The sequence below is a fragment of the Brachypodium distachyon genome, chromosome 1 (assembly GCF_000005505.3).
Source record: "Brachypodium distachyon strain Bd21 chromosome 1, Brachypodium_distachyon_v3.0, whole genome shotgun sequence".
Lineage (NCBI taxonomy): Eukaryota > Viridiplantae > Streptophyta > Magnoliopsida > Poales > Poaceae > Brachypodium > Brachypodium distachyon.
In genome coordinates this window covers 64,590,852-64,615,176 of record NC_016131.3, presented here as the reverse complement: position 1 = coordinate 64,615,176, position 24,325 = coordinate 64,590,852, and the positions used below count along the sequence as shown (strand labels likewise).

Below are 24,325 nucleotides of genomic sequence, written 5' to 3'. Positions count from 1 at the left end.
AAACAGGCAATTGACATCAATGTCCATGCCTCTCCTCCGCAGATTGGCACGAACCGCCACAGTGTTATGAGCGAGCCTCCAAAGGAAATGCTTAATTTTATTCGGCACTGGGATTCTCCAAATCTTACACCAGTTGATCATAACTCTCTGCTCACTGGTGGAGCCTCCTCCTCCAGTACTGCTCTCCCTATCCTCATGATCGACAGCCACGTGGTAGGCAGATTTCACAGAGAACAGTCCCTTCACATCGGGGTGCCACGCAAGGAAATCACTTAGTACCATATGCACCGGGATCTTCAAAATCAGATCCACATCCTCCTCCCAAAAAACTTGTCTTATCAAGTTCTCGTTCCAACCGCCACTGAGGGGATCCAGCAACTCAGCCACAGAAACCAGATCACAATCCCCTCTCGGAGTCATTGGTCTCTTGGTAATATTCCTTGGGAGCCAAGGGTCCTCCCAAATTTTAATTGACTTCCCATCTCCCACCCTCCAGATCACTCCAAGCTTGAGAGTTTGAATTCCCTTCACGATGCTTCGCCAGGTATATGAAATTTCCGGTGACTGTTTCGCTTCTAGTAAATCTGAGTTGGGATAGTAGCGAGCTTTAAGAACCCTTGCACACAAGGAGTTTTCAGGAAGGTTAAAAGCATGCTCGGCCAGTCGGCCGCTCGGGGCTCAGGCAGTCAGGCGTCTTGGGCTTGGGCTCGAAGAAGCCGCGTCGTGACTGGAGATTTTGCGGCCGTGCGGTGGGCTGGGCCGAGCTACGTACGTGCACTACACACGGTCCATCTACGGATCTACCGCCAGGCTCAGTCCGCCGCCCGCCCGCCCGCCTCCCTCCGGCGTGCCGTCGGGGCGAATCTTCTCCGCCGGCCCGAGCAGATTTGACTTCGATCTCTTCCATCCCCACCGGTTCGCTGCTCCGCCCCGACCAGCTGCTGGCCGAGCGATTTGCTCCCCGACCGGATCGCTCCGACCAGCTGCCCCAACGCCGATCTCTTCCTCCTCGACCCGCTCGCCCCGATCGATCTGTGCTCAGTTCTCCGCCGACAAACGTCCTCCCTCCCCGACCAGGACAGATCAAGCACAAGGCGACGAGGAGGCACGCACGACAAGGAGCAGGTGGTTATTTCAGCCTCCAAATTGAGGTCGTGAGTGGGGCAAATGGCGCAGATCCCCAACCTCGACAACTCTCCGCTCAATCTCACTGCCCTCAGGGAACAATCGCAGAAGGACCTTCTCAACATCGTCAAGAGCATTCGAGGGAAGAAGTGTCTGGTCATTGATCCCAAGCTTGCGGGTACCTTGTCGCTGATCCTGCAGACCTCGGTGCTAAAGGAATATGGGGTGGAGCTGCGTATTCTTTCTGCCGACCCTCTGCTAACTGAATGCCCCAAAATCATATACTTCGTCCGCTCCCAGCCCATCTTCATGAAGTTTATTGCAAATCAAATTAAGAGCGATGAACCCAAGGGACTTCAGAGGGAATACTTCCTCTACTTTGTGCCATGGCGTACGGTTTGCTGTGAGAAGATCCTGGAGGAAGAGAAAGTTCATCAGAAGTTGACGCTTGGAGAATATCCCTTGTATCTAGTTCCATTGGATGAGGATGCTCTTTCGTTTGAGCTTGACTATTGTTTGCAGGAGTGCCTTATTGAAGGGGATACAAGTTCTATCTGGCACATTGCAAAAGCTATTCACAAGTTAGAGTTTGCCTTTGGCGTTATCCCCAATGTTAGGGCCAAGGGTGTGGCATCAACCAAAGCTGCAGAGTTGTTGAATAATATGCAACTGGAAGATCCTATCAGCATGGATGATATGGGGATCCCAGAAATAGACACCCTTATTTTGCTTGATAGAGAGGTGGATATGGTGAGACCAATGTGCTCTCAGTTGACATATGAAGGTTTGCTAGACGAGATGTTGCAAATTCATAATGGATCTGTGGAAGTGGATGCCAGCATTATGGGGCCCCAGCAAGATGGATAAAAGGTCAAGGTTCCACTTAATTCGAGTGATAAGTTGTACAAGGAAATTCGAGACCTCAATTTTGATGTTGTAGGTAAGGTCTTGCGCCAAAAGGCGACATCTATTCAGCAAGATTATGCAGAAGTAAAATCCGCCAACACACAGTCGGTTTCTGAGCTGAAGGATTTTGTGAAGAGGTTACACTCGCTACCAGAGATAGCTAGGCATATTCATTTGGCACAACATTTACAATCATTTGCAGCAAGACCCTCATTTCATGCCCAAGTGGAAATTGAACAGCTAATATTGGATGTGCAGAACTACGAAACATGTTTTGAGTACATTGAGGAGATTATACAGAAGCAAGAACCTATTGAAACTGTGCTTCGCCTACTAGTGTTATTTTCGCTTACAAACGCTGGGCTGCAGAAGAAGAGTTTTGATTATTTGAGGCGGGAAATACTGCATAGTTATGGCTTTGAGTACATGCCCTTGTTACATAATCTCGAAAAGGCTGGCCTTGATAAGAAGCAGGAAGCAAGGAGTAATTGGGTTGGTATTACCAGAGCTTTGCAGCTTATTGTTAACGTAAACGATATGGAAAACCCTACTGACATACCATACATCTTTTCTGGATATGCACCTCTTAGTATCCGCCTTGTTCAGCATGCAGTGAGATCTGGATGGCGATCGATTGAAGAATTGCTGAAACTATTGCCAGGTCCTCATCTGGATTTGAAAAGAGGTGTTTCGAACATTAACTCTTCATTGGAAGTACTCCCAGGTTCCATGTCACAACAACAGAGTGCGGAAAGGGCTGATCGCCGCTCCCTGGTTCTGGTTGTATTTATCGGTGGTGTAACTTCTGCTGAGATTTCTGCCCTTCGATTCCTTAGTGCACAGGAAGGAATGGGCTACGACTTCCTGGTTGCAACAACGAAGGTTATCACTGGCAACACATTGTTAAGGCCGATTATAGCAAGCAGCAAAGAGGGAATGATGTAATAGTATTTTGTAGGGGAGCATGGGCTTATGTTGTAGGGCATGGGAAAACCTGATCCGTGGTGTGTTGGGTTTGTCGATGTCATCAGCTGGGAGTTGCTAGATGCCACATCAGAGAGGCATGGAGTGATCTAGGAGTATCTGTAAGAGAGAACAGTTGCCGAAACATTGTTCTGGTGACGTGTGACAGAGATCATGAGGCTGGTGGCTGCCTGCGACCACCAATGGCCACATGCTATGATGCATTAGTTTCTTTTGTTTTGGTGTTGATGGGTGGGAATGCCCCTAGCTAAGTCTTTCTGCATTTTCACCCTTTTTGTTTTTTGGAGATTTTTTTTGCTAATAGGTCGCGTCTGTGGAATGCATGCTGAATCATGAATCTAAAATTCAATCTTCTGTGGTAGCATCGATATGATGATGCATCGCAAATGAACATTCTTGCGCTTCGTGTTAATCTATGTCATAACTCACATGTAGACCGTAGTACTCCGTACCTGATTGCTTGATTCTCGCAACCCGCTCCTCTCGGGTTCTCGCATTATAACTCACCTGTAGACTGTAGTACCCATAACACATTCACTAATTCAGACCAGCAAGTCCAAGGACTGCGGATCACTCTTTCGGAGCGTGGTGCAAGCGCTGTTTGACCAGCATTGCAGCGTGCTCGATTGCCCCCACAACAGCATCGGTACGCACGTCCCAATGCATCCCCGATGGACGTCCAGGGTGCGCTCAAAATAAACGACGGAGTAGACAACCAAACAATGTCAGAGTACTAGGAAAATTTAGTTTTTGTCAAAAGAAGTTGGTAAATAGTGTTTGGAGCAAAACATAATCGAAGGGAGGCAGTAGGATGAAAATGAAGCGCCGAGCCCAATTCTGTACGTGCAACGGATGAACGGACGGTGACAGCTAGGGACCCCGGGAAACCCACCCGATTTCCGCGCCCCTCCACTTCATTCTCCGCTCGCACCCGACCCGATCCCCTCCGGCCGCCCCCAAACCAACAGCATTAACCGCAGACATAGCGCAACCAGCAACGCGCACGGCGGGAAGGCGCGGCCGCGCGGAAGGGCGGAGGCCGTTCCGCCAGAATCCATACCCTTTCCGATTATGATCGCCGCCGTCTAATAACCTAGCCAGGCGCGCAGGAGGAGGGGACGGGAGGAGTACTTGGCGCGGCATTATGACCAACAATTTCCTGACCACGATACGGAGCCTCAAGCTAATCGAAGGCTGCAAGGCCGCGCAAATCTACGCCTTCAATTCGGCGGGGGCGTCCACCTCTGGCTCAGGGGATGGAGGCGGCGGCGGCGGCGCGAAACTGCCGCCGCCTCCCCCGCCGCGCAGCATCTCCCTAATGTCCGCGTCGCTCTGCTACCCGCACGCGCCCTCCACGTCGGGGGCCTTCGTGCCGGACTCGACCCTGCCCTGCGGCCTCCCGTCCGCGGCGGCGCTCGAGCCGGCGCTGGACGCGTGCCTCCGCCCCGTCGACCACGTCTCGGCGCTCGCCGCGTCGTTCCGGCGGATGTCGTCCGCCGAGGCCGAAGACGACGACCTCTGCGACGTGTACCTGGAGCAGCACGCGCTATTCCACGCGCTCGGCGACGCCCGGCTGCTGCGGCGGGCGCTGCGCGCCGGGCGCGTCCACGCCGGGGACGCGCACCGCCGCGTCGTGCTCGCCGCCTGGCTCCGGTACGAGCGCCGCGAGGACGAGTTCGACCCGTCGCCGCCGCCGCTAGCTCCCTGCGGCCCGACGACCCCGCTCCTCGAGTGCCCCCGCGCCGCGGTCTTCGCCGGGGAGTCCTGCGTCGTGGATCCCGTCTGCCCGTGCCGCCACCCGCCACCTCCTTCCCCTCCCCGCGTCAGGCGCAGCTCGTCGAACGCCTTCGGTGTCGATGGAGAGGAAGATGACGAGGTCGAGGAAGAGGAGACCAACGACCTGTGGTTCGTCATCGGCCAGGAGAAGGTGGCTTGCGAGCGCTCCTGCATCGCGGCGCTGTCCAAGCCGCTCAACACGCTGCTCTACGGCGGGTTCGCCGAGGCGCACCGCGACCACATCGACTTCAGCCGCGACGGCATCACGCCACGCGGCATGCGCGCCGTCGCCGCCTACAGCCGTCACGGCTGCCTCGAGGACTTCCCGCCGGACACCATCCTGGAGCTCCTCGCCTTCGCCAACAAGTTCTGCTGCGAGGGCCTCAAGGTCTCCTGCGACAACAAGCTCGCCTCCATGGTGAGCGGCGTGGACGAAGCCCTCTCCCTCATCGACCTCGGCCTCGAGGAGGCCGCGCACCTCCTCGTCGCCACCTGCCTCCAGGCCTTCCTGCGGGAGCTCCCCAAGTCGCTCTCCAACCCCGAGGTCGCCCGCCTGCTCTGCAGCCCGGAAGGCAAGGAGCGCCTCGACGCCGCCGGAAACGCGTCGTTCGCGCTCTACTACTTCCTCTCGTACGTGGCCATGGAGGAGGACATGCGGTCGAACACCACGGTGATGCTCCTGGAGCGGCTATGGGAATGCGCCGAGTTGCCATGGCATAAGCAGCTGGCGCTGCACCAGCTCGGGTGCGTGATGCTGGAGCGCGGCGAGTTCAAGGACGCGCAGGGGTGGTTCGAGGACGCCGTCGCCAAGGGCCACGTGTACTCGCTCGCCGGAGTAGCGCGTGCCAAGTACAAGTGCGGGCACAAGTACATGGCGTACAAGCTGATGAACCGGGTGGTCGGGGACTACGATCCCGCAGGATGGATGTACCAAGAGCGCTCCGTCTACTGCGTCGGCAAGGAGAAGATGGCTGATCTCCGGACAGCGACAGAGCTTGACCCGACGCTGACCTACCCGTACAAGTACCGTGCCGCTGCGTTATTGGAGGAGGATAAGTTCGATGCTGCGTTCGAAGAGATCGACAAGGTACTCAGCTTCAAGTTGGCGACCGACTGCCTTGAGCTCCGGGCGTGGTTCTCCCTTGTCGCTGGAGACTTCGAGTCTGCCGTGCAGGATGTCAGAGCGATATTGACATTGGATCCGAGTTACATGATGTTTCATAGGAAAATGCATGGGGAACAACTGATCGAGCTCCTCCGAGGGCAGGTGCAGCAGTGGGATATGGCCGACTGTTGGATGCAGCTGTACGACCGGTGGTCAGGGGTGGACGACATCGGCTCTCTGGCCGTCGTCCAGCAGATGCTCGCCAGGGAACCGGGGAACAGCAGCTTGCGGTTCCGGCAATCGCTACTCCTGTTAAGGTATGGCATGAACTATATGTCTCATTTCATTTGCTGAGAACAATTCCCATTTCAAACAATTCTGGAAGTAGAGAATCCATTTGGTGATTTCGAAATTTGTACATTTCCATTGCAAAATTACATGATCAATGGTTATACAACAGCAGAATTGGCAACTACACGTCATTCAATTCTTGCATCCAATGATTATGTATTTCAATTATACATAGAAGTAGGACCTTTATCCATAAATCCACACCCATGTGATCAATATCTGATACAGGAGGCACAAACAGAGGTCTAGTAATTAATGCTGTAATTTCGGTGTCCATGTAAATTGCAGTCTGGGAGTACTATTTGAAGAACAATTGTGATAAATGTGTTTTATACTTTTCAAATTTCGTAAACCTGACAGATTTTATGTCTCTCATCTACATTGCAGGCTTAACTGTCAGAAGGCTGCTATGCGTAGTTTGCGATTAGCACGGAATAGTTCACTTCATGAGCATGAGAGACTTGTATATGAAGGATGGATTTTATATGACACTGGACATCGTGAGGAAGCACTTGAGAAGGCTGAACAGTCAATCAGACTACAAAGATCATTTGAAGCCTTTTTTCTGAAGGCATATGCTCTAGGAGATTCAAGCCTTGACGTTGAATCTGCGCTTTCTGTTGTTCAGCTCCTAGAGCACGCTAATAGTTGTGCATCTGACAACCTCCGGAAGGGGCAAGTAAGAATCAACCATCGCCTCTCTTGTTCACAACTTCCATTAATCTCATTTGTGCTAATACATAGTTAGCACTAATTCTCCAGGCATATAACAACATGGGAAGCATATATGTGGATTGTGATATGCTGGATGAGGCAACTGAGTGTTACAGTATAGCATTGAGCATAAAGCACACACGGGCACACCAGGGTCTGGCACGGGTCCATTACCTGAAAAATAGGAAAAAGGCTGCATTTGATGAGATGACATCGCTCCTGAAGATTGCTAAGAACAGCGCATCAGCATATGAAAAACGGTCAGAATATGCTGAGCGGGATGTTGCAAAGAGTGATTTAAATATGGCGACGTTGCTGGATCCTACCAGGACCTACCCTTACAGATACAGAGCAGCTGGTGAGTCCACTGAACACACGTTTACATGGATTGCTTTCACTATTCTGATGTCTATGGATTTCGTTCAATAAAATGTCTGAGAACGTCGTTAACAGTAGTTTGTGAAACAGTTGAACTTTGAATACAGTAACATTTAGTGGTGTAATGTAATGCAAAATGTTTCTTCACCCCCAGTTCTGATGGACGAAAACAAGGAAGACGAGGCGATCGTGGAGCTGTCGCATGCATTGGCTTTCAAACCGGACCTCCAGCTGCTCCACCTCCGCGCCGCGTTCTTCGACTCCATGGGCGACAGCACGGGTGCCATCCGTGACTGTGAGGCCGCTCTATGCATGGATCCGACCCACGGGGACTCCCTCGAGCTCTACAGCAAGGCTTCCACCAAGGCTGAACAATCCGAGAGCTAGCGAATATATCCTGCGCCTGCAATCATCATCTTCGTCGTCGATTCAGCTGCGCCCTTTTTGCCCTGGCAGAATGATGAAACAACGATCTTGCCCTTCGCAAGGATAAAGCACAAGCCCTGCGGATCAGCCAGGCGGGCAGGAGAACGGGACGGCGCACCACAGACACACATATCCGTATGAGTGTAAGGATACGATGCACCGGCAAAAGGTCGATCGAGCTCTCCACGGTACATAGAGGGAGACGAGCTTGCTGTAAATTTTTAAGAACAGTGCATGTGTAAACGGCAAAAGAGCATTTTCATATGTATACATCAAGACGACAAGATCAGCTCCAAGGAGAGCTAAAGAGAAAGGAGGCAGCAGCAACAACAGGCTGTCCTCTAATTTAATCAGATCGGCACATACTTTCTCCTTTTCTTTTCTCTCTTCCCCCATTTTTTATGCTTCTTTGTGTGTGTATTCGTAGGCACGATCTCTGATTAAAGAGTTTATGCTTTTCCACGATGCACCAACCAAGGCTGATTGTGTTTAGTAGTATTTCTTTTCTTCTGCTGCTGCGTCATGAGGTTGTCGCCAGCCACTGCGTGCTCTCCACCAGTTCACAGGGCCAGACCACCCGTCTCCAGCTTTTGATTAATCAAGGGTTAGCGTTGTGGGGTAGAGATTATAGGTAGGTCCCGCGGCAGCAGGAAGCAAAGGCGAGATCTTAGAAATTGAGTGTCGGATTTCATCTGTTTAGTCGATGTTTAGTCCCATAACGCTGGGTGACAGGTTGTCGCCCCCGCCTGGATCTCTTTAAAATGGCGCCCACGCCCGGCATTGCAGGGCACGCAGCTGCGTGGTGAGCACATAGCGAATTATTCTTTCGCCTTTTACTAAAGAATACCGTGAGCTCGCCACATCAAGCAGCATACACCAATTTTTTTTAGGGTTCCTTCTCCTTGTAAGGATGCCCTGCAATGCCGATTTTAAAAGTTCTTTGTTCTAAATTTTGTGCTAAATAATTATCATCATTATGTAAAGATAGAAGGTCGTCAATTCCTCTCAAAAAAAAAAGAAGGTCGTCAATTCCCTCCATTGAGTTAGTGGTCGTTTTCAAGGCTGCACAAACTCTTTTAGTATGTGCAGGTTTGGAGATTGGAGACCAACATACCAGTGTTGTTGTGGAGCTAACTGACTCTGCCCCCATATTTCTCAGGACTCTAGTGCTCTGGCTCTGAGTTTTTCTTCTCCAGGTACCTTTGTTTATGTAGACATTTGCCTGGAAGCCTTGTTATTTGAGTGGTAGTTTGGAGTCTACATTGATCACTTCTCATCCAATTCAAGACTGCAGATGCAGATTTCAGCAAGCTCCACTACCTGTAGTTCTCCCCTCCAAGCTGAGGCGTGGGCACTCCTTCTTGCTGCCTTCATCAAGAGCAGTCTGAATCTTCAAAGTGGAGCTCGCTTAACAGACAATCTCATTCTTGCTCAAGCTGCAGCTTCAAGATATCTTCAAGGCCTCCCAGGTCATTGGGAGCTTAGACCCCTTATGAACAATATCTTCAATGAAACTCAAGGCTCTAACGTCATTAGGCATGTATATCTAGAGATTGCAACTCTGGTCTCACTATTTAGCTTCTAGAGCCAGGCGTTTAGACAATGCTTCCAACCCTTCTATAGCCTGCATAAACTATGTACACAGAGCTTTGTCTTGCCCTGTTTTACCTGTAATGCAGTTCTCAGTGTGTTCAATATCACGATGCACTATGTACTGTGCTAAGAAATAAAGTTTGTCTGATCTAAAAGAAAAAGTTGTGGTGGTTTCTAAATTTTGTACTGTACTAAATAACAATTATCAAGCGTACCAGCAACCGTAAAATTATTGTTGTTTCCGGTCTAAAGTTATGCCACCCTTCTGATTCTCTTTACACAATGGTCTATTTAGTCCAATGATGGAAGGTTTTGTGGCCCGCTCAGGTGCACACTATTAAGCTCAAGCTTTAGATACTCCCTCCGTCCGATAAAAGATGTCTCAACTTTGATTAAATTTGAATGCATCTATACACTAAGTCATGTCTAGATACATCCAAATTTTGACAAACTTAAGACATCTTTTCTAGGACGGAGGGAGTACAAAACTTGCAAAATGTGCACGACGATGCTGAATAGATGATGTTGTAGTGGAGGGGGTTTTCAGTAGTTCTATTTCTGCTCTGTTGTGCTTGAATATTATTTACTACTCCCTCCGGCCGAAATTACTTGTCGTTGATTTAGTACAACTTTGTGCTAAATCTATTACAAGTAATTCTGACTAGAGGGAGTATATGTATTTTCTGTTTACTTGGTAGTGGTTGTTTCTTTTCTGATTGATGTCATATTGCTGTAGGAGCTATTGTGCTTCTGTATTGAATACACTTGCTTTGGCAAAAAGGAGAAAAAGGCAGGGCATTGTGCTTGTCTAAATTATATGTAGTCAGAAGTTTCACTTTGCAATTCATGACATCTTTGCTAGCAAGTTATTTGTATAACTTCAAAATTACAAGCAGGAAAACAAAATAATGCAAACTTGTTTCTGCTAGTTCCTTGGTAAGCAAGAATCTGAAACATACGATAGCCAAAATGAAAACAAGAACCAATACATCCAAGTGCCATTTCTTAAACTGTTTGCATCCAAATGTTCCGATCTCCTCCATGACTTTCTGAAGCGTGTTTTAGAAGCTCCCAATCATGGAATTGGTGTATGAAAATGATTCATACATGCCATTAATTTATATACTCCCTCCATCCCATATTAAGTATCTCATTTGCCCAAATATGCATGTATCTATACCTAAAACGTGTTTAGATACATGTAATAATTCAACACTTTAAATGGGACGGAGGGAGTATAACTTTTGAGCTAGCTGCTGCTCTAAATGATGATAACCCCATGAAAACGACCTCTTAGAAGGGGTGAAATACAAGGGAGGTCTTCGCTCTAGCAAGTTTTAGAATTAATCATCCTTATATTCATCTAAAATAAACCTGACACACCTGTTGTGTTGCTCTTAGTCTTTAGGGCCGATGCTACTTTGTGTGAAGATCATTGTGAACACCGACGGATCACGCATCCAAACGAATCACTGTGGCATTCGTTTATTCAACTATTGTTTGAAAAAACAAAAACAACCAGGCGTCAAGCAGCACATGTCTACTTAAACTAATAGAGGAACAAAAAAAAATGCCAGAAACGTACGTTGCCCAGATGTCCAAAGCAGGAACATAAATAGGAGCATATACTTACCGTAAAAAAAAGGAGGACCATGTACTTAGGTAGAACCTTAGAAGAAGAAAATATCATCTAAGCAATACAGAGCACATGTTCATATCACAAACTAAAGCATAAAATGATCATATGTGAAAAATTACCATGAGAAGTTTGAAACAAATGATAGCATTAATAAAAACAAGGAGCCAAATATCAAAGTGCAATTCCTGAAACTGTGTGCAGCCAAAATGTTCTAATCTCTGTGACGACTCTCCGGAGCCTGGTTTAAAAGCTCCCCAATCATGCAAGGGGTGTATGGAAATGTTTCGTAAATCCCATTTGTAAATGACCGATAGTAATTTTTTGGACGTAGATTTCCAAGATACTGAACTTTTGAGCTTTTCAAATGATAAGCCACTCCAATAAATGTTGATAACTCGAAGAACACAGCCTCTTTGTAGAGGTGAAACCCAAGGAAGATGATGCCGCTATAGAAAGGTTCGTGACCATCTTTGATATTTAAAACATTATCATCATCCGAATTCCATTCCCTATCTTCTTCTCCTCCTCCATCATCATCGTTGTCATCCTCGTAATAATGAGAAGAATTATGATTATCACCATCATCTAAGGTCCAAGTTTTGTTAAATCCCTTGGGCTCCTGCAAGTATACCGTTGCCCATGGCTCAAAATCAATATTGTGCTTCAACACCCAATCTATTTGTCCGCTTGATTCAACGAGGGTCAAAACCCGAAGTCTGTATTCCTCGTGCACTGTCGCAAGGTACACCCCATTTTCTGATTTCCCAATGTATTGCGCAGATTTGCTTGCCTCAATGTTTGTTGGCATTTTTATCGCTTGGTACTTACAATCTGACAAAGATAACCTGCAAAAACCACATTTTTCTAACAATTTTAATGCCGGGTAATGCAATGCTTGTACTTACTCTATCCAACAAAGGATGTCTCAACTTTGACTAAATTTGAATGCATCTATACACTAAGTCATGTCTAGATACATCCAAATTTTGACAAATTTGAGACATCTTTTGCTGGACGGAGGGAGTGGAAGTATTTACATGCAAACAGGAACACTTGTAATGCAAAATTGATAAATTGATTTTGCAGAGATGCGCCGCTATGTATATAAGTACCTCGCAACAAACCCACCACGACAGTGCACGTACAATGATCCTCGCCACACAATACACACTGTAGTGCCACCTTGGCCCCCTGACTGGCTCCAATGGATCAAGTCGCACATTAGTCACTGTTCCTATAGCCTTGCCTTGGCGGACAAATGACCTCTTCTGCCATTGCCTTGTACTGGATGAGAACACGTGTAACGTCCACAAGGATGGTGGCCATTCCATGAAATCGTGTGGGTCCTCTTGTTTGTCCCTACTCTCAGACGGTGATGATCCTGAAATCGTGTGGTGACGATTCTGTTGATCCATCTTCATCAAAGTGGTTGTCAGCTACCGAGAGATCTGAAGCAGAATCAAACAACAACTGAAGGATTTGGTGGTAGGATTTGGGGAAAGTAGCAGCTATGAACTAGGGATTCTAAGTAAGAACAGAAAGTAAAGTGCGGAAAGTAAAAGGAACAAGGAAAATAGTGTTTCTCTTCTTGCTTCATTCTTCGCAGCAGGGGATTATATACTTCCCTAGCTCGGTTAAGTTTCAGATAGTAACATCACTAACATGTAAAAGGGAAAAGGCACAGACAATAAACAGTGATAACATTGTGGAAAGTTACTGGAATGACAGCCAGCCGTTGGATGAAGATCCGAGCAACTGCGTAACGGCTGCAACAGTTTAATGAAAGCGCCTTTTAGGAAACCGTCTTCTCCCCTGGTTCGTCTTCAACACTGAACTGAACTTTAGTGGCAGGCGATATTCAGTAGCGTCCTGACAATACACCCCCCTTGAGATCAGACTTCAAGGCTAAAAATCCGGGAATGTCCTCTGTATGAATGATGCGTCTTCCCACATAGCCTCCTCGCGAGAGAGATTCTGCCATTGAACGAGCCATTGCACCATAGCCACGTTGTTGCGAGGGATCATTCGACGCTGAAGAACCGACACGGGCTCTGTTTTGATCTTGCCTGAAGCTGCCACCAATGGAACAATGGGGTTGGGAATAGCTCGGGGACCCAAGTGTTGCTTGAGCTGGCTCACATGGAAGACCGGATGGATCTGAGCATCAGTAGGTAACTGCAGTTTATAAGCCAGTTGCCCAATCTTCTCCAGAACCCTGAATGGACCATAGTACTTAGAAGTGAGCTTCAGAGAAGTGCGTAGACCAAATGCATTTTGGTGATAAGGCTTCATCTTCAAGTATACCATATCCCCTTCTGAGAAGGTACGTTCAGTACGCTTCAGATCAGCAAACTTCTTCATGCGATTTTGAGCTTGCTGTAAGTTGATGTTCAAATCATGTATAATGCGTTCCTTGTTAGCCAGAGTCACTTTAGCTTCTTCAGAGACATTGCAAGGAATAGACAATTCTGACACTTGTGGAGGATGATATCCATATAGTGCTTGAAAAGAAGACATCTTGAGAGATGTGTGATAAGAGGAGTTGTACCACCACTCAGCTGCTGGGAGCCAGTCACACCATTTCTTAGGCTCTTGAAATGCCATAGTTTTTAAGTAATTCTCTAGGTATTGATTCACTCGTTCAGTTTGACCATCACTCTGGGGATGATAAGCAGAACTCATATTGAGAGTAACATTGAGTGCTTTGAGTAGATCTTGCCAGAATTTGCTGGTGAAGATTCTGTCTCTGTTAGAGACTATAGCTTGTGGCAGTCCATGTAGTTTGTAGATGTTGTTCATGAACAAGTCAACAACCTGTTGAACTGTGAAAGGGTGGACCAATGGTAGAAAATGAGCATTTTTCGTCCTCTTATCCACCACCACCAAGATAACATCCTTGTCTTTGGATTTAGGCAAACCTTCAACAAAATCCAGTGATATTTGTGACTAGGGAGTCTCTGGTATTTGTAAAGGATCCAAGAGACCAGGATAGGAAACATGTTCTCCTTTGTTCAATTGACAAGTAGGACACATGGACAGGAAAGATTCAACCTGGTGTTTTAACTTGGGCCAATAGAACAACTTTTTAATTCTGTGGTATGTAACTCTTCTGCCAGAGTGACCACCAAAAATGGATGAATGGAAGGAGTGCAAGATATTGTTTCTGAGATCAGTGGAATGACCCACATAGATTCTTCCCTTGTATCTTAGGACTCCAGCTAGTAATGTATATTTTGGTTTGCTATCAGGTTGAATAGCTAATTGCTGCAATAATTTAGTACACTTGTTGTCCCCCACATAGGATTTTTCCACATCTTTTAACCAGTCAGGTATGGCTGCTGAGATAGCATGGCATGAAGCTACCTGATCAGGCATATTGTCCTTCCTAGATAAGGCATCTGCCACTTTGTTATCCTGACCTTTTTTGTACTGGATGTCATAGTCAAACTCCAGAAGCTTGAGCACAAGTTTGTGTGGGATCCCTTCTAGTAACCGCTGACTGGTCATGTATTTTAAGCTCCTCTGATCAGTCTTAATTATGAGTTTGTGACCCAACAGATAGTGTCTCCACTTTTTCAGGGGTTGCAGAATTGCTATAGCTTCCTTTTCATAGACAGACTTAGCTGATGATGTAGGACCGAAATATTGACTGTAGTAAGCAATAGGATGGTTCTCTTGCATCAGGACATCTCCCAAACCAGTGGCACAAGCATCTGCCTCCAAGGTGAATGGTTTGGAAAAATTGGGCAATGCAAGCAGAGGAGTACTTGTCATGAGTTGTTGTAGTTGAGCAAAAGCTTTGTCCTGTTCTGATCCCCAGTGAAAAGAGTTTTTCTTGAGCATTTCATGGAAAGGTTTGCAAATGGAACTGTATCCTGGGATGAATCTTCTATAGTACCCTGTCATACCCAAGAAACTCCTGAGTTGAGTACAGACTTTGGAATCTTCCACTTCAAAATGTTAGCAACATTTTCAGGATCAGTCCCTACTCCAGCTCCAGAAATCACATAGCCCAAATAATTGACCTATGGTTGAGCAAATGTACATTTTGATATCTTAGCAGATAATTGGTGATGTCTCAGAATTTCCAGTACTTGTTGCAAGTGTTGGAGATGAGAGGACATGTCTTTGGTGTAGATGAGTATATCATCAAAGAAAACTAGAACACATTTCCTGAGTAATGGCTAAAAAATATCATTCATCAATGATTGGAAAGTTGTTGGGGCATTAGTCAGGCCAAAAGGCATCATCAAATACTCATAATGACCAACATGAGTTCTGAAGGCAGTTTTGGGGATATCTTGTGGATTCATCCGGATTTGGTGATAGCCAGAGCGCAGGTCAAGTTTAGTGAAGACAGTAGCTCCCTGAAGTTCATCCAACAAGTCCTCTATAACAGGAATGGGATATTTATTTTTCACTGTCAACTTGTTTAACTCTCTGTAATCCACACATAAGCGCCAAGATTTGTCTTTCTTTCTGACCAGAATGGCTGGAGAAGAGAAAGGACTAACACTTGGTCTGATTTCTGAAGTGTGAAGCATCTTCTCGATCAGTTCCTCAACTGCATTCTTCTGCTTGTGTGGCATCCTGTAAGGTCTCAGGTTAGGAGGGTTTGCACCAGCCACCAAGGAAATTTGATTATCACAATTCCTGACAGGAGGTAGCCCAGTAGGACATTGAAAAATATCCATGAATTGGTGCAGAACCTTAGCAATATCTGGTGGGAGAGATAGTATGACAGAATGTGGAGATGCTTCAAGTTTGTCAGTACTAGCAGACAGCAAATGGATGGAATAACCAAGAGCCCCTTCTTCCAAGATTTTCTGGCAGCCCTTCACATCAACAATGTAATTTGCTTGAGGAGTGGTGTGATCAGTGAAGGTATGTTTGATTCCTTTATCTGTGATGACCAGATATCTGTCATTAGAGTCCATTGTAATGGGACTGTACAGTTTCATCCAGTTGACACCTAAGATAATGTCATAACCCTTGAGAGGAACTAATCTGAAGTTACTGGAGAAGGTCTTGCCTTGAATGGAATAGGTGCAAGCTTACAAATTGTCATGGGAGATCAATTCACCACCACCAGCTACTTTGACTCTTTTAGTAGATGCTGCTTGAAATGGTAACTGTTTCTTGATTGCATAAGTATAATCCAAGAAAGTACTAGTACTACCACTATCCACCAGGGCTACAGCTGAGTGTCCATTGATTGACAGTATCAAAGAAAAGGTACTATCAGTTGTTGTCCCATTAATGGCTTCAGCTGAAATGTGCATCACTGCTTCTTCAGCTTCTTGATGTTGTTCTTGTTGATGTTCCAACAGCAAGTGTGTTGGGCCAGCATCTTCAACCTGTGCAACTTCCTCCTCATCACTATCGGAGTTGTACTGCATCTATATAGCATTGACAGCACGTTGCATACCTCTACAACGATGTCCAGGTATCCAAATTTCAAGACAATACCAGCATTTCCTAGGTTCTCTTGGTCTGTCATTTTGACCCCTCTGTCTATTGTCCCTGGGAGCTTGATTAGGTCGTACTTGATTGGGAACAGCACCATTGGGTTTGGGATTTGGAGCAGTAGGCTGAGTTTTCTTGAGAGTGCATAGGTAAGCTTGTTCTAGTTGTCGAGCAAAGGCATAAGTCACCAATAAGGTCATGGGTTTGTGACACTTGATGAGATGTTTGATATGGTCTTTCAGCCCACTAATGAATCTCAGCACAAAGAAGTACTCTGGCAGGTAAAGACTTTCCCTTCTCATGACTTGCATCCATGTTTCAAATTGATCAATGTAAGAATCAACAGAAGTGAGTTGTCTCAAGTGCTGAAATTGATCCATGCCATCATAAGAAGTTGCTTCAGGGAATCTATCACAGAGCAAACCACAAAGTTGAGGCCAAGTAAGGAGATTGAGACTAATGTTGGTACCAGCTAACCAAGTTTGAGATCTCCCCCTGATATGAGTAGTTGCCCACTTTACTTTCTGCTCATGTTGAATACCAGCTAGATCAAAAATCCTTTCACATTGCTGGATCCAATCCAAGGTGTTATCACCTGAATATACAGGAATCTCCAGGCTAGGTGGTCTAAGGAATGGGTCATGGTTGTTGTGGTGAAAGTTGTCTTGGTGATAAGGTTGATAGGAATTGAGTGGCTATGTGTATGTAGGTTGAGCTAGATAGTAGGGTTGTGGCTGATATGGTGGGGGAAAAGTCTGGGTGTTGTATGGAGTAGTAGGAAACAAGGGTCTATGGTGAGGTAAGTGTGGGGTGTGGGAAAGTTGGTTTGGGGTTTGTGGAGTAACCAGGAAACCACTGGAGTTGTATTGAGGTTGGGATAGTAGGGATGGGTTCAGAGTACCAAATTGAGGCTGGGTGGAAATTGGTTGGATGTGGAATGAAGTATGAGGAGGTGGAGGTGGTATGATGGGAGTGGAAGTGGAAATGGTGGCTGAGAGAATTGGTTGAGGTGGAATGGTGCTTCCTTGCACAGAACTCACTGTCAAAGCTGAGCTAGCAGGTGTATATCCTTCCAAAATTGGAGACAGTTGAGCATGTGAGTGAGTAAGAGTGGCCAATGCTGATAACTGGGAACCATTGCCGTGTTCTACAACTAGCTGAGTAGCAGAACCTGAACGAATTTTCACAGCTTGACTAATCTGTTGCACCATACTGGTAAGTTTAGACATCTCACCCTGCAGCATATCCAGTGAATCTTGCTGATGAAGAAGCCTGTCGTGGATGTTGAGAACCTCCCGTGGCAGATGGTCCTTGATCGCCTCCTCTGCAGCACGAACCGCCGCAGCTTCCTGTTGAGCCGCCTCCACCGCCTGCGCCTCCGCCAGAATCTCCCGAGATCTGGTTCGTGTCGGCATGATGACACCGGTCTACTGCCGCCAACTCAGTAGGGGGTCGGAATACAAGCCAAACACTGACCGTCCCCCAAAAAATTTCTGAGCAAAATCGCCTCCGGCTCACGAATCCGACTCGAACAAGGGGGTTTTACCGCTAGAACCAAGGTGGTCTGGAACCCTTTCTCGCTGGAATCGCTAGGTAGAACCGAGAAGGCTCTGATACCTTTGTCAGCTACCGAGAGATCTGAAGCAGAATCAAACAGCAACTGACGGATTTGGTGGTAGGATTTGGAGAAAGTAGCAGCTATGAACTAGGGTTTCTAAGTAAGAACAGAAGGTAAAGTGCGAAGTAAAAGGAACAAGGAAAATAGTGTTTCTCTTCTTGCTTCATTCTTCGCAGCAGGGGATTATATACTTCCCTAGCTCGGTTAAGTTTCAGATAGTAACAGCAGTAATAGGTAAAAGGGAAAAGGCACAGACGGTAAACAGTGATAACACTGTGGAAAGTTACTGGAATGACAGCCAGCCGTTGGATGAAGATCCGAGCAACTGGGTAACGGTTGCAATAGTTTAATGAAAGCGCCTTTTAGGAAACCGTCTTCTCCCCTGGTTCGTCTTCAACACTGAATTGAACTTCAGTGGCAGGCGATATTCAGTAGCGTCGTGACAGTGGTTCTCTTCTGTGTCTTGAGCTTGCAGTATGTCGAGCTTTTTAGGCTTGTCGGGTAGATGCGGGATGAAGAACACCTCGTAATGCAATGAGACGGCAGGGTCAAACACAAGGTATGCATCGCCGTTCCTGTCCTCCCGGGGGAGCTCTTCCCAGCGCCTCATGGCAGGGTTGACCACATAGAACTCCCTCCAGTCATGGCAAAGCAAGAGGCCATTGCAGTGATCCACGATCGGGCGGAGGCTGCTGCTGTAGTCGGGCAAGAAAGTCGAGATTGCCGTTGATGACGGGCCGTGCCGTCGAGGGGCGAGAGAAGAGGCGTGGGTGCCAGTAGTCGATGTAGTTGACGAAGAATCTGTGCAGAGAGTGCGGCAGAGGAGGTGCGGGAGGAAGAGCCGACGGGCGTCGACTAGGGCATGCCACGCCTTGCGCACGCAACGGGACGCTGCGAGGTCGCACGGCGGGAGGCGGCAGAGGATGTTGGCGAGCGCGTCGTCCGGCAAGGCTTCCGTCGGATCCATGGCATCGAGGGGATCCTTGATGCGATGCAGATCGATCGGTAATGGCGACGGCGGTCCGTTTAGGTAGCAGGACAGCAATTCGCGTAGCTAGGGTTTTTTTTTATTTGAGAAGAAAATGGTACGGGTCCGCCTGGCGTAAATTTGTCCACGGTACGTCAACTTACAAAAACGTCCTTCCAAAAACTCACGTGTCGAGTTCTGACTAAACGTGCCCCCCCACAGAAACAGATGCAGAATCTTCCTTACATCGGCGGTTCAGACTAAAAACTTGGCCTGCCCGCTTCGTGAGACGACGTGACGTATGGAATGCCTGATGTTCTAATGGCTGGCTATTTTCTTTATGTCATCGGCATCTTCGTCTCTGTGATCTGGTACTTCTCGCCTTGCCAAGATGGTGTGGGCGTGTGGCTGCCTGTGTCAGTTGTTCGAAGGCGTCAGAAGTTTGCTCTGCCTTTCTCTTTTCTTTTGCTGTTTGATAAAACCTCTGAGGCTGTGTGATCCTGCAGAACTTTGATTTCGTTAATCAAATCAGAAGCCGTGGTTCCTTAGCGAAAATAAATAAAATAATAACTTCTTGTTCATTGCTCACCTTTTTTTTTCCCGAGAAAACGCAAAAGCTTTGCGTCTCGATGCAACCATTTTAAACATATTTGCAATTGGAACTCAGTTAGCTCACAGCAACCATTTTACATGTCCAGAGTATCACTCACTATTTGCAATTCTGCACATGATATAAACTTTCAAACATATATACCTGACTACCAGTTCCACAAACAAGATTAGCAGCAGCAGCAACCAACAATCAAAAGAAAAGTCACACTTGGGAGACTACATGTATGCCCTTTTGCATGCAGACTAGCTTTAGCTCTCAGCAGACATGATCTCAAGCTCAGCCCACCACAGTGGAGACACCTTCGGAGTTGCTCCGTCAGGCCCCAGCGCTGTGATCTCCTTCAACTGAGCTGCAACCTCTGCCATCGTCGGTCTCCTCTTCGGGTCTGGATCAATACAAGACCTTGCAACATCGCACAGCGCGCGAGCAGCCTCTTCGGAGAAGGAACCGATGCTCGGGTCGATTAGGTCCACGAGTCGCATCTCACCATTGAAGTAGCCAAACGCCCACTTTTCTAGTGGTCCGTCCTTGTCGGAGCAGGGAACCCTTCCAGTGAGTATTTCCAGCAATACTATACCATATTGATGAACAGCATTTTCCAGCTCTGATGAAGGATCCGAGTCACCATTGGTTGAATTAGGTCGCCTCGCATCATTTGAAAATTCAAGATCTGAGACCTTCGCGGCAAAATCATCGGTGAGGTATATGGTTGTTGAGTCAAAGCTCCTAGGTACAACAGGTGGTCTCAGCTGATGCATGTGCTCAAGACAGTAAGCAATCCCCATGGATATCCTGATCCGCGTCCTCCAATCCAGCTTCTCAGCTTCTCTAACTGCAATGCAATTGGGGTGACACTGTCAAATGTTGGTACATTTACTGGCTAATATAGAAACAAATGCATCTCCTGAGAAATAGGTACCACATACGTAGTTTGTGTAAACAAACTCATATCTATGAAGTAACGGGGCATGCTCTTCTTAGCATCTGCTCACTCTATGGTTACGCACATATAGTTTATTGGTTGGATGATCTTTAATGTAAGGTTTTGTGGGATTACTGATGACTTGCGTCATAGTTAACCATGTTCACATGATGACTGGCAGAGGATTTCTGTACAGGATGGAGAGAACAGATTTTTTTTTTTTACAAGATGAAAATGTATAGTCATGATACGAGTACACTTACCATGCAGATACTCAAAAAGCGTCCCATTTGGAGCATATTCAAATACCATCGCTCTGGTAAAAGGATGCCCTTCCTCGCAGTAGCCAAGCAAGTTCATAAAATTCTTGTGGTTTACTTTGGACAAATTTGTGATCTGCAATCAGAAGCTTGGAATCAAATCCCCACAGACAAAATTAATCAAGATAAATTATAAAATCTGAAGGTAATAATGTACAGTACCTTTTTCCTGTATTGTGATTCACATTCTTTCGACCAATTCTTTGCGGATGTTACCAAACTTGATGCCACTGCAATTTCTACTCCGCTTGATAAAGTTCCCTTATACATCATGCAGCTAGATGTAGAACCAATTATATTGCTGAAATCCTCGCTTGCTGTTTCCAGCTCTGATCGTTTCAGTGCAGGCACACCTTTAAATATTCATGTAAAATTAGGACAGTCTCCTAGATACATAATTACATATATACAAGATTAGGAAGAAAGCATACCTGTTACAAAAGCCTTCTGCAATTGTCCACTAAGTCCTGTCACCCAAGGCTTCACAGTTCCCACCTTTTTAGCTCGGCAGTAGAAAGCACTAGCTGCTGATATGATAAGGAAAGCAGCAATCCCTGCCGCGACGAAAGCATAGGTTGTCCAGGAATGTTTATGCACAGAGCGAGATGGGGTTTGAACTGAATGATCGTGATCAACTCCCTGAGTTGCAGGCCTAGGCATAACCCTATGTGGATGGACTACGGATGGACGATGGCGTGAAGGGGGTTGGTGCGGCATGGATTGTGAAGAAAATGGTGATTGCGAGCCTTCTGGTGGGGATATGAGCGGTGAGGGTGACGGTGCAGACACTGGTCCTGATGATGGGGCTCTTCTATGAGACTTGCTTTTACTTGAGGGAGCTTGTACATGTGAGAACAGAAGTTGAACACCTTGGTTTTCACCTCCAATCTGCAGCAATCTTCTAAAATTCCATGAAAAGGAAGTTAGGACCTTTTCTCGAGCAACCGGCAGGAGCGTTGCCTTTTAATTGAGAAGAAAGTTGAAAGATAGGTGCAGACTTTGGCATATTTTTTCGGGGAACATACCTAAACCCCCAAAACGAAAACATACTACTCCCTAGAAAGGTTCCCTCCCCAGCAGAGCCATCTCAAGAAAAGTAAGGTGCATTCCATTGAAGATAATTAATTGCTCTTTATGCTCGTGACTCATTTGCTTTCGATTTACATGATCAGTTCTATTTAAATGATGCAGTACAATACCATATTTTTGTAGAAAATACAGTGCAGACATAGTTTTCATTCCAATGCTTGTATAATTGAAGTCGGACAGTCCGTTGGATATAGCTCAAATTCGATAACCTAGTGACACGTTTAATTGAGAAGAAATTTGAAAGATAGGTGCAGACTTTGGCATCAGGAATAAATGCTGCAAGACTAGCTCATGGTAGAAAAATTGCTACAACTCCAGAACTTCACCCAGTAAACTGTTTGTCTGAACAAACATGCAAAGAGAAGCACGGCAAAAATAAAACTATTTTCATGAAAAAAAAACTGTATAACGGAAAATTAGTAATCCTAATTTCAATTCTTACAAGAAGAAAGGAATCACTAGTGCTTCTATGCAATGCTAACTGATACTATCAGTTTGGTTCAGAGATCAATACATGATGGAACCAACCAAACTGATAACTCTTGTAGAATCTGTGGCACCAATGGTAATACGCCAACACTAGAAGCATCCATCTCCAATTCCAATGTCTAAAATCTATGAATTTGGAGAGCAAAATCGCACTGTTCGCATTTCCTGCAGGTAAGAAACTACAGTACTACTAAAGAAGAACCTGAGCGGCGCGCTCACCTACGACTAAAAGAGGCTCCATTGCTGCTCAACCCCTCCGCTGCAACTCCGAAACCACCAATCCCTGCAGGAAATCAAGAGACCAACCAAAATGGCAAACGCCGTAAGCGCCAAATGCACCACCCAACAGCACAGCACAGCTAGGACAAATCCAAAACCCAAGAAAGGAAAACCAAACCTGCGCCATCAAGCGCCCAAGAAACAGCAACCAGGAACAGAAGGAGAAGCCTCAGAGGCGGCGGCCACTCCATCGCGCTTAACCGCAGCGGCAACCGGCAAAATAAGGTGGGAAGTGCAGTGGCATGCGTCGGAAGGGGAGGGGAGGAGGGAAACCCGACCCGAAAAGTAGACGGAGGCTGGGGTGGGGTGCGAGAGGATACAGGCGACCGGTGGTCTGGTTAGGAGAGGAGGGCGGTGGAGACGGCGAAAGTGGCAGCCGAAGGTGGTGGAGGGGAGAGGGAAAGGAAGGTTAGCACGGCTAACACGAAGGCGACTACACAGCTACGAAGCTTTTATTTCCCCTTTTTTTTTCCTCCCTCTCTTCGCTTATTTTAAATTGCTTGGTTCGTTGTCTAATCATTCCACTGGTACGAGTAGCCAGTTAATGCAGTTTGCTCATTGTTGCTGACCACATTTCCAAGTTTTTCTTAACGTTGAACCCAACAGTAAGACAAGTAGTAGAGCTTTTTTGCTATGATGTTGTATAAATAGGTCTCGCAAGTTTTTAAAAATACTAGCCAAAATGTTCGTGCGATGCAACCGAACAACAAAATAAAAAGATGCACTCGAGGATATAGATACTTCGTTGACGAGCACCGAACATCCCTTTTAAAAAACGCTTTCTTACGAAGATTTTGTCTCTACATTCTATTCTCAGAAGAAGACAACAATAATATCTTTTCTTCTAAAAATTATATAGCATTACTCGCTCAAAAAAATACTGGACCGAATAGCTTGACTTATTTTAGTTATCTCCACTATCTCGCTTCACCCATAAAGAAAAGTTAGAAATGGCAACAAATTTATACATGTGTACGGAGCCTAACCTTGAGAGCTTTTTTTTTTCTTCTTCTGGTTTCTATTAGACCAATGATATGTGAATTATTTGTTACAGATTTTATAGCATTGGACACCTTTTTCGAATACAAGTTCAATATATAATTTCTTGTAACATGTAACCGCATATCATTGGTACTCCAAATGTTGGTCAAAATTGAACCTCAAAACACACATGCTCTATTGAGAAACAGGAGTAGAAAAAACACGGTATCATGATCAAACCACTTGTACACTTATGCATATTGTACACATATTATTCACCTCACTTGTGCATCTTTGCACTCGGCCTATTCGGTTTGGAGGATTTCCCAATTCGGAGGTTTTGACAATAATTTGAGGATGCTGGACACCTTCACCTGATAAACACAAGCAATTATGTCCCCAATTTTATGTCTTTCTTGTGTCATTGTTAATCCTTCTTGCTTGTGTGATCTGTGTTTACAATGGCACCTAATTTTAGGTAATAGAGTAAAACTGTTGTTTCTTATCTACCAAGATTGATCCAGCCATCTTCTGCATAGAGAATATATTTTATCACAGTCACAGACCATCAAGCTGAATGCATG

At 46.2% G+C, this 24,325-nt stretch overlaps 3 protein-coding genes, 1 non-coding gene and 1 pseudogene across 5 annotated transcripts; 3 read left to right on the top strand and 2 right to left on the bottom strand.

The window, feature by feature from the left end:
• The first annotated feature begins 591 nt into the window (after nucleotides 1–591).
• LOC100826899 lies at nucleotides 592–3,334 on the top strand (annotated as a pseudogene).
• A 547-nt stretch (nucleotides 3,335–3,881) lies between these two features.
• LOC100826585 (ethylene-overproduction protein 1) lies at nucleotides 3,882–8,143 on the top strand. The gene is made up of 4 exons (XM_003558094.4): nucleotides 3,882–6,213; nucleotides 6,635–6,926; nucleotides 7,010–7,319; nucleotides 7,494–8,143. Exons 1-4 carry the CDS (start codon nucleotides 4,160–4,162, stop codon nucleotides 7,724–7,726), a joined length of 2,889 nt encoding a protein of 962 aa, XP_003558142.1. The 5' UTR covers nucleotides 3,882–4,159; the 3' UTR covers nucleotides 7,727–8,143.
• A 415-nt stretch (nucleotides 8,144–8,558) lies between these two features.
• On the top strand, nucleotides 8,559–8,677 carry LOC112270338. Its single transcript, XR_002962730.1, has one exon. It is a non-coding gene; the product is annotated as a U5 spliceosomal RNA (small nuclear RNA).
• A 9,581-nt stretch (nucleotides 8,678–18,258) lies between these two features.
• Nucleotides 18,259–19,048, bottom strand: LOC100838356 (putative F-box protein At1g47390). Its single transcript, XM_010231877.2, is given in 3 exon segments — nucleotides 18,259–18,796; nucleotides 18,798–18,902; nucleotides 18,905–19,048. Coding segments are annotated over 3 exon segments (618 nt in total). The 3' UTR covers nucleotides 18,259–18,427.
• Nucleotides 19,049–19,674: 626 nt separating this feature from the next.
• Nucleotides 19,675–23,194, bottom strand: LOC100826272 (protein MALE DISCOVERER 2). Of its 2 annotated transcripts, none has more exons than XM_003558093.4 (6): nucleotides 22,879–23,194; nucleotides 22,701–22,764; nucleotides 21,335–21,804; nucleotides 21,066–21,256; nucleotides 20,847–20,979; nucleotides 19,675–20,493 (listed from the first exon to the last, which is right to left on the bottom strand). In XM_003558093.4, exons 1-6 carry the CDS (start codon nucleotides 22,949–22,951, stop codon nucleotides 19,910–19,912), a joined length of 1,515 nt encoding a protein of 504 aa, XP_003558141.1. In that variant the 5' UTR covers nucleotides 22,952–23,194; the 3' UTR covers nucleotides 19,675–19,909. The 2 variants fall into 2 exon arrangements, with proteins under 2 accessions (XP_003558141.1, XP_010228737.1); XM_010230435.3 differs by having other exon boundaries at nucleotides 21,335–21,801.
• Nucleotides 23,195–24,325: the final 1,131 nt, after the last annotated feature.

Excerpts from the sequence above, each read along its gene's own strand:
- LOC100826585 (XM_003558094.4), top strand. The coding sequence starts at position 4,160 with ATGACCAACAATTTCCTGACCACGATACGGAGCCTCAAGCTAATCGAA. Across the intron at positions 6,927-7,009 it reads ACAACCTCCGGAAGGGGCAA|GCATATAACAACATGGGAAG; the intron begins GTAAGAATCAAC and ends CTAATTCTCCAG. Across the intron at positions 7,320-7,493 it reads TTACAGATACAGAGCAGCTG|TTCTGATGGACGAAAACAAG; the intron begins GTGAGTCCACTG and ends CTTCACCCCCAG.
- LOC100826272 (XM_003558093.4), bottom strand. The coding sequence starts at position 22,951 with ATGGAGTGGCCGCCGCCTCTGAGGCTTCTCCTTCTGTTCCTGGTTGCT. Across the intron at positions 22,765-22,878 it reads TTGGGCGCTTGATGGCGCAG|GGATTGGTGGTTTCGGAGTT; the intron begins GTTTGGTTTTCC and ends GATTTCCTGCAG. Across the intron at positions 20,980-21,065 it reads AATCACAATACAGGAAAAAG|ATCACAAATTTGTCCAAAGT; the intron begins GTACTGTACATT and ends TTCTGATTGCAG.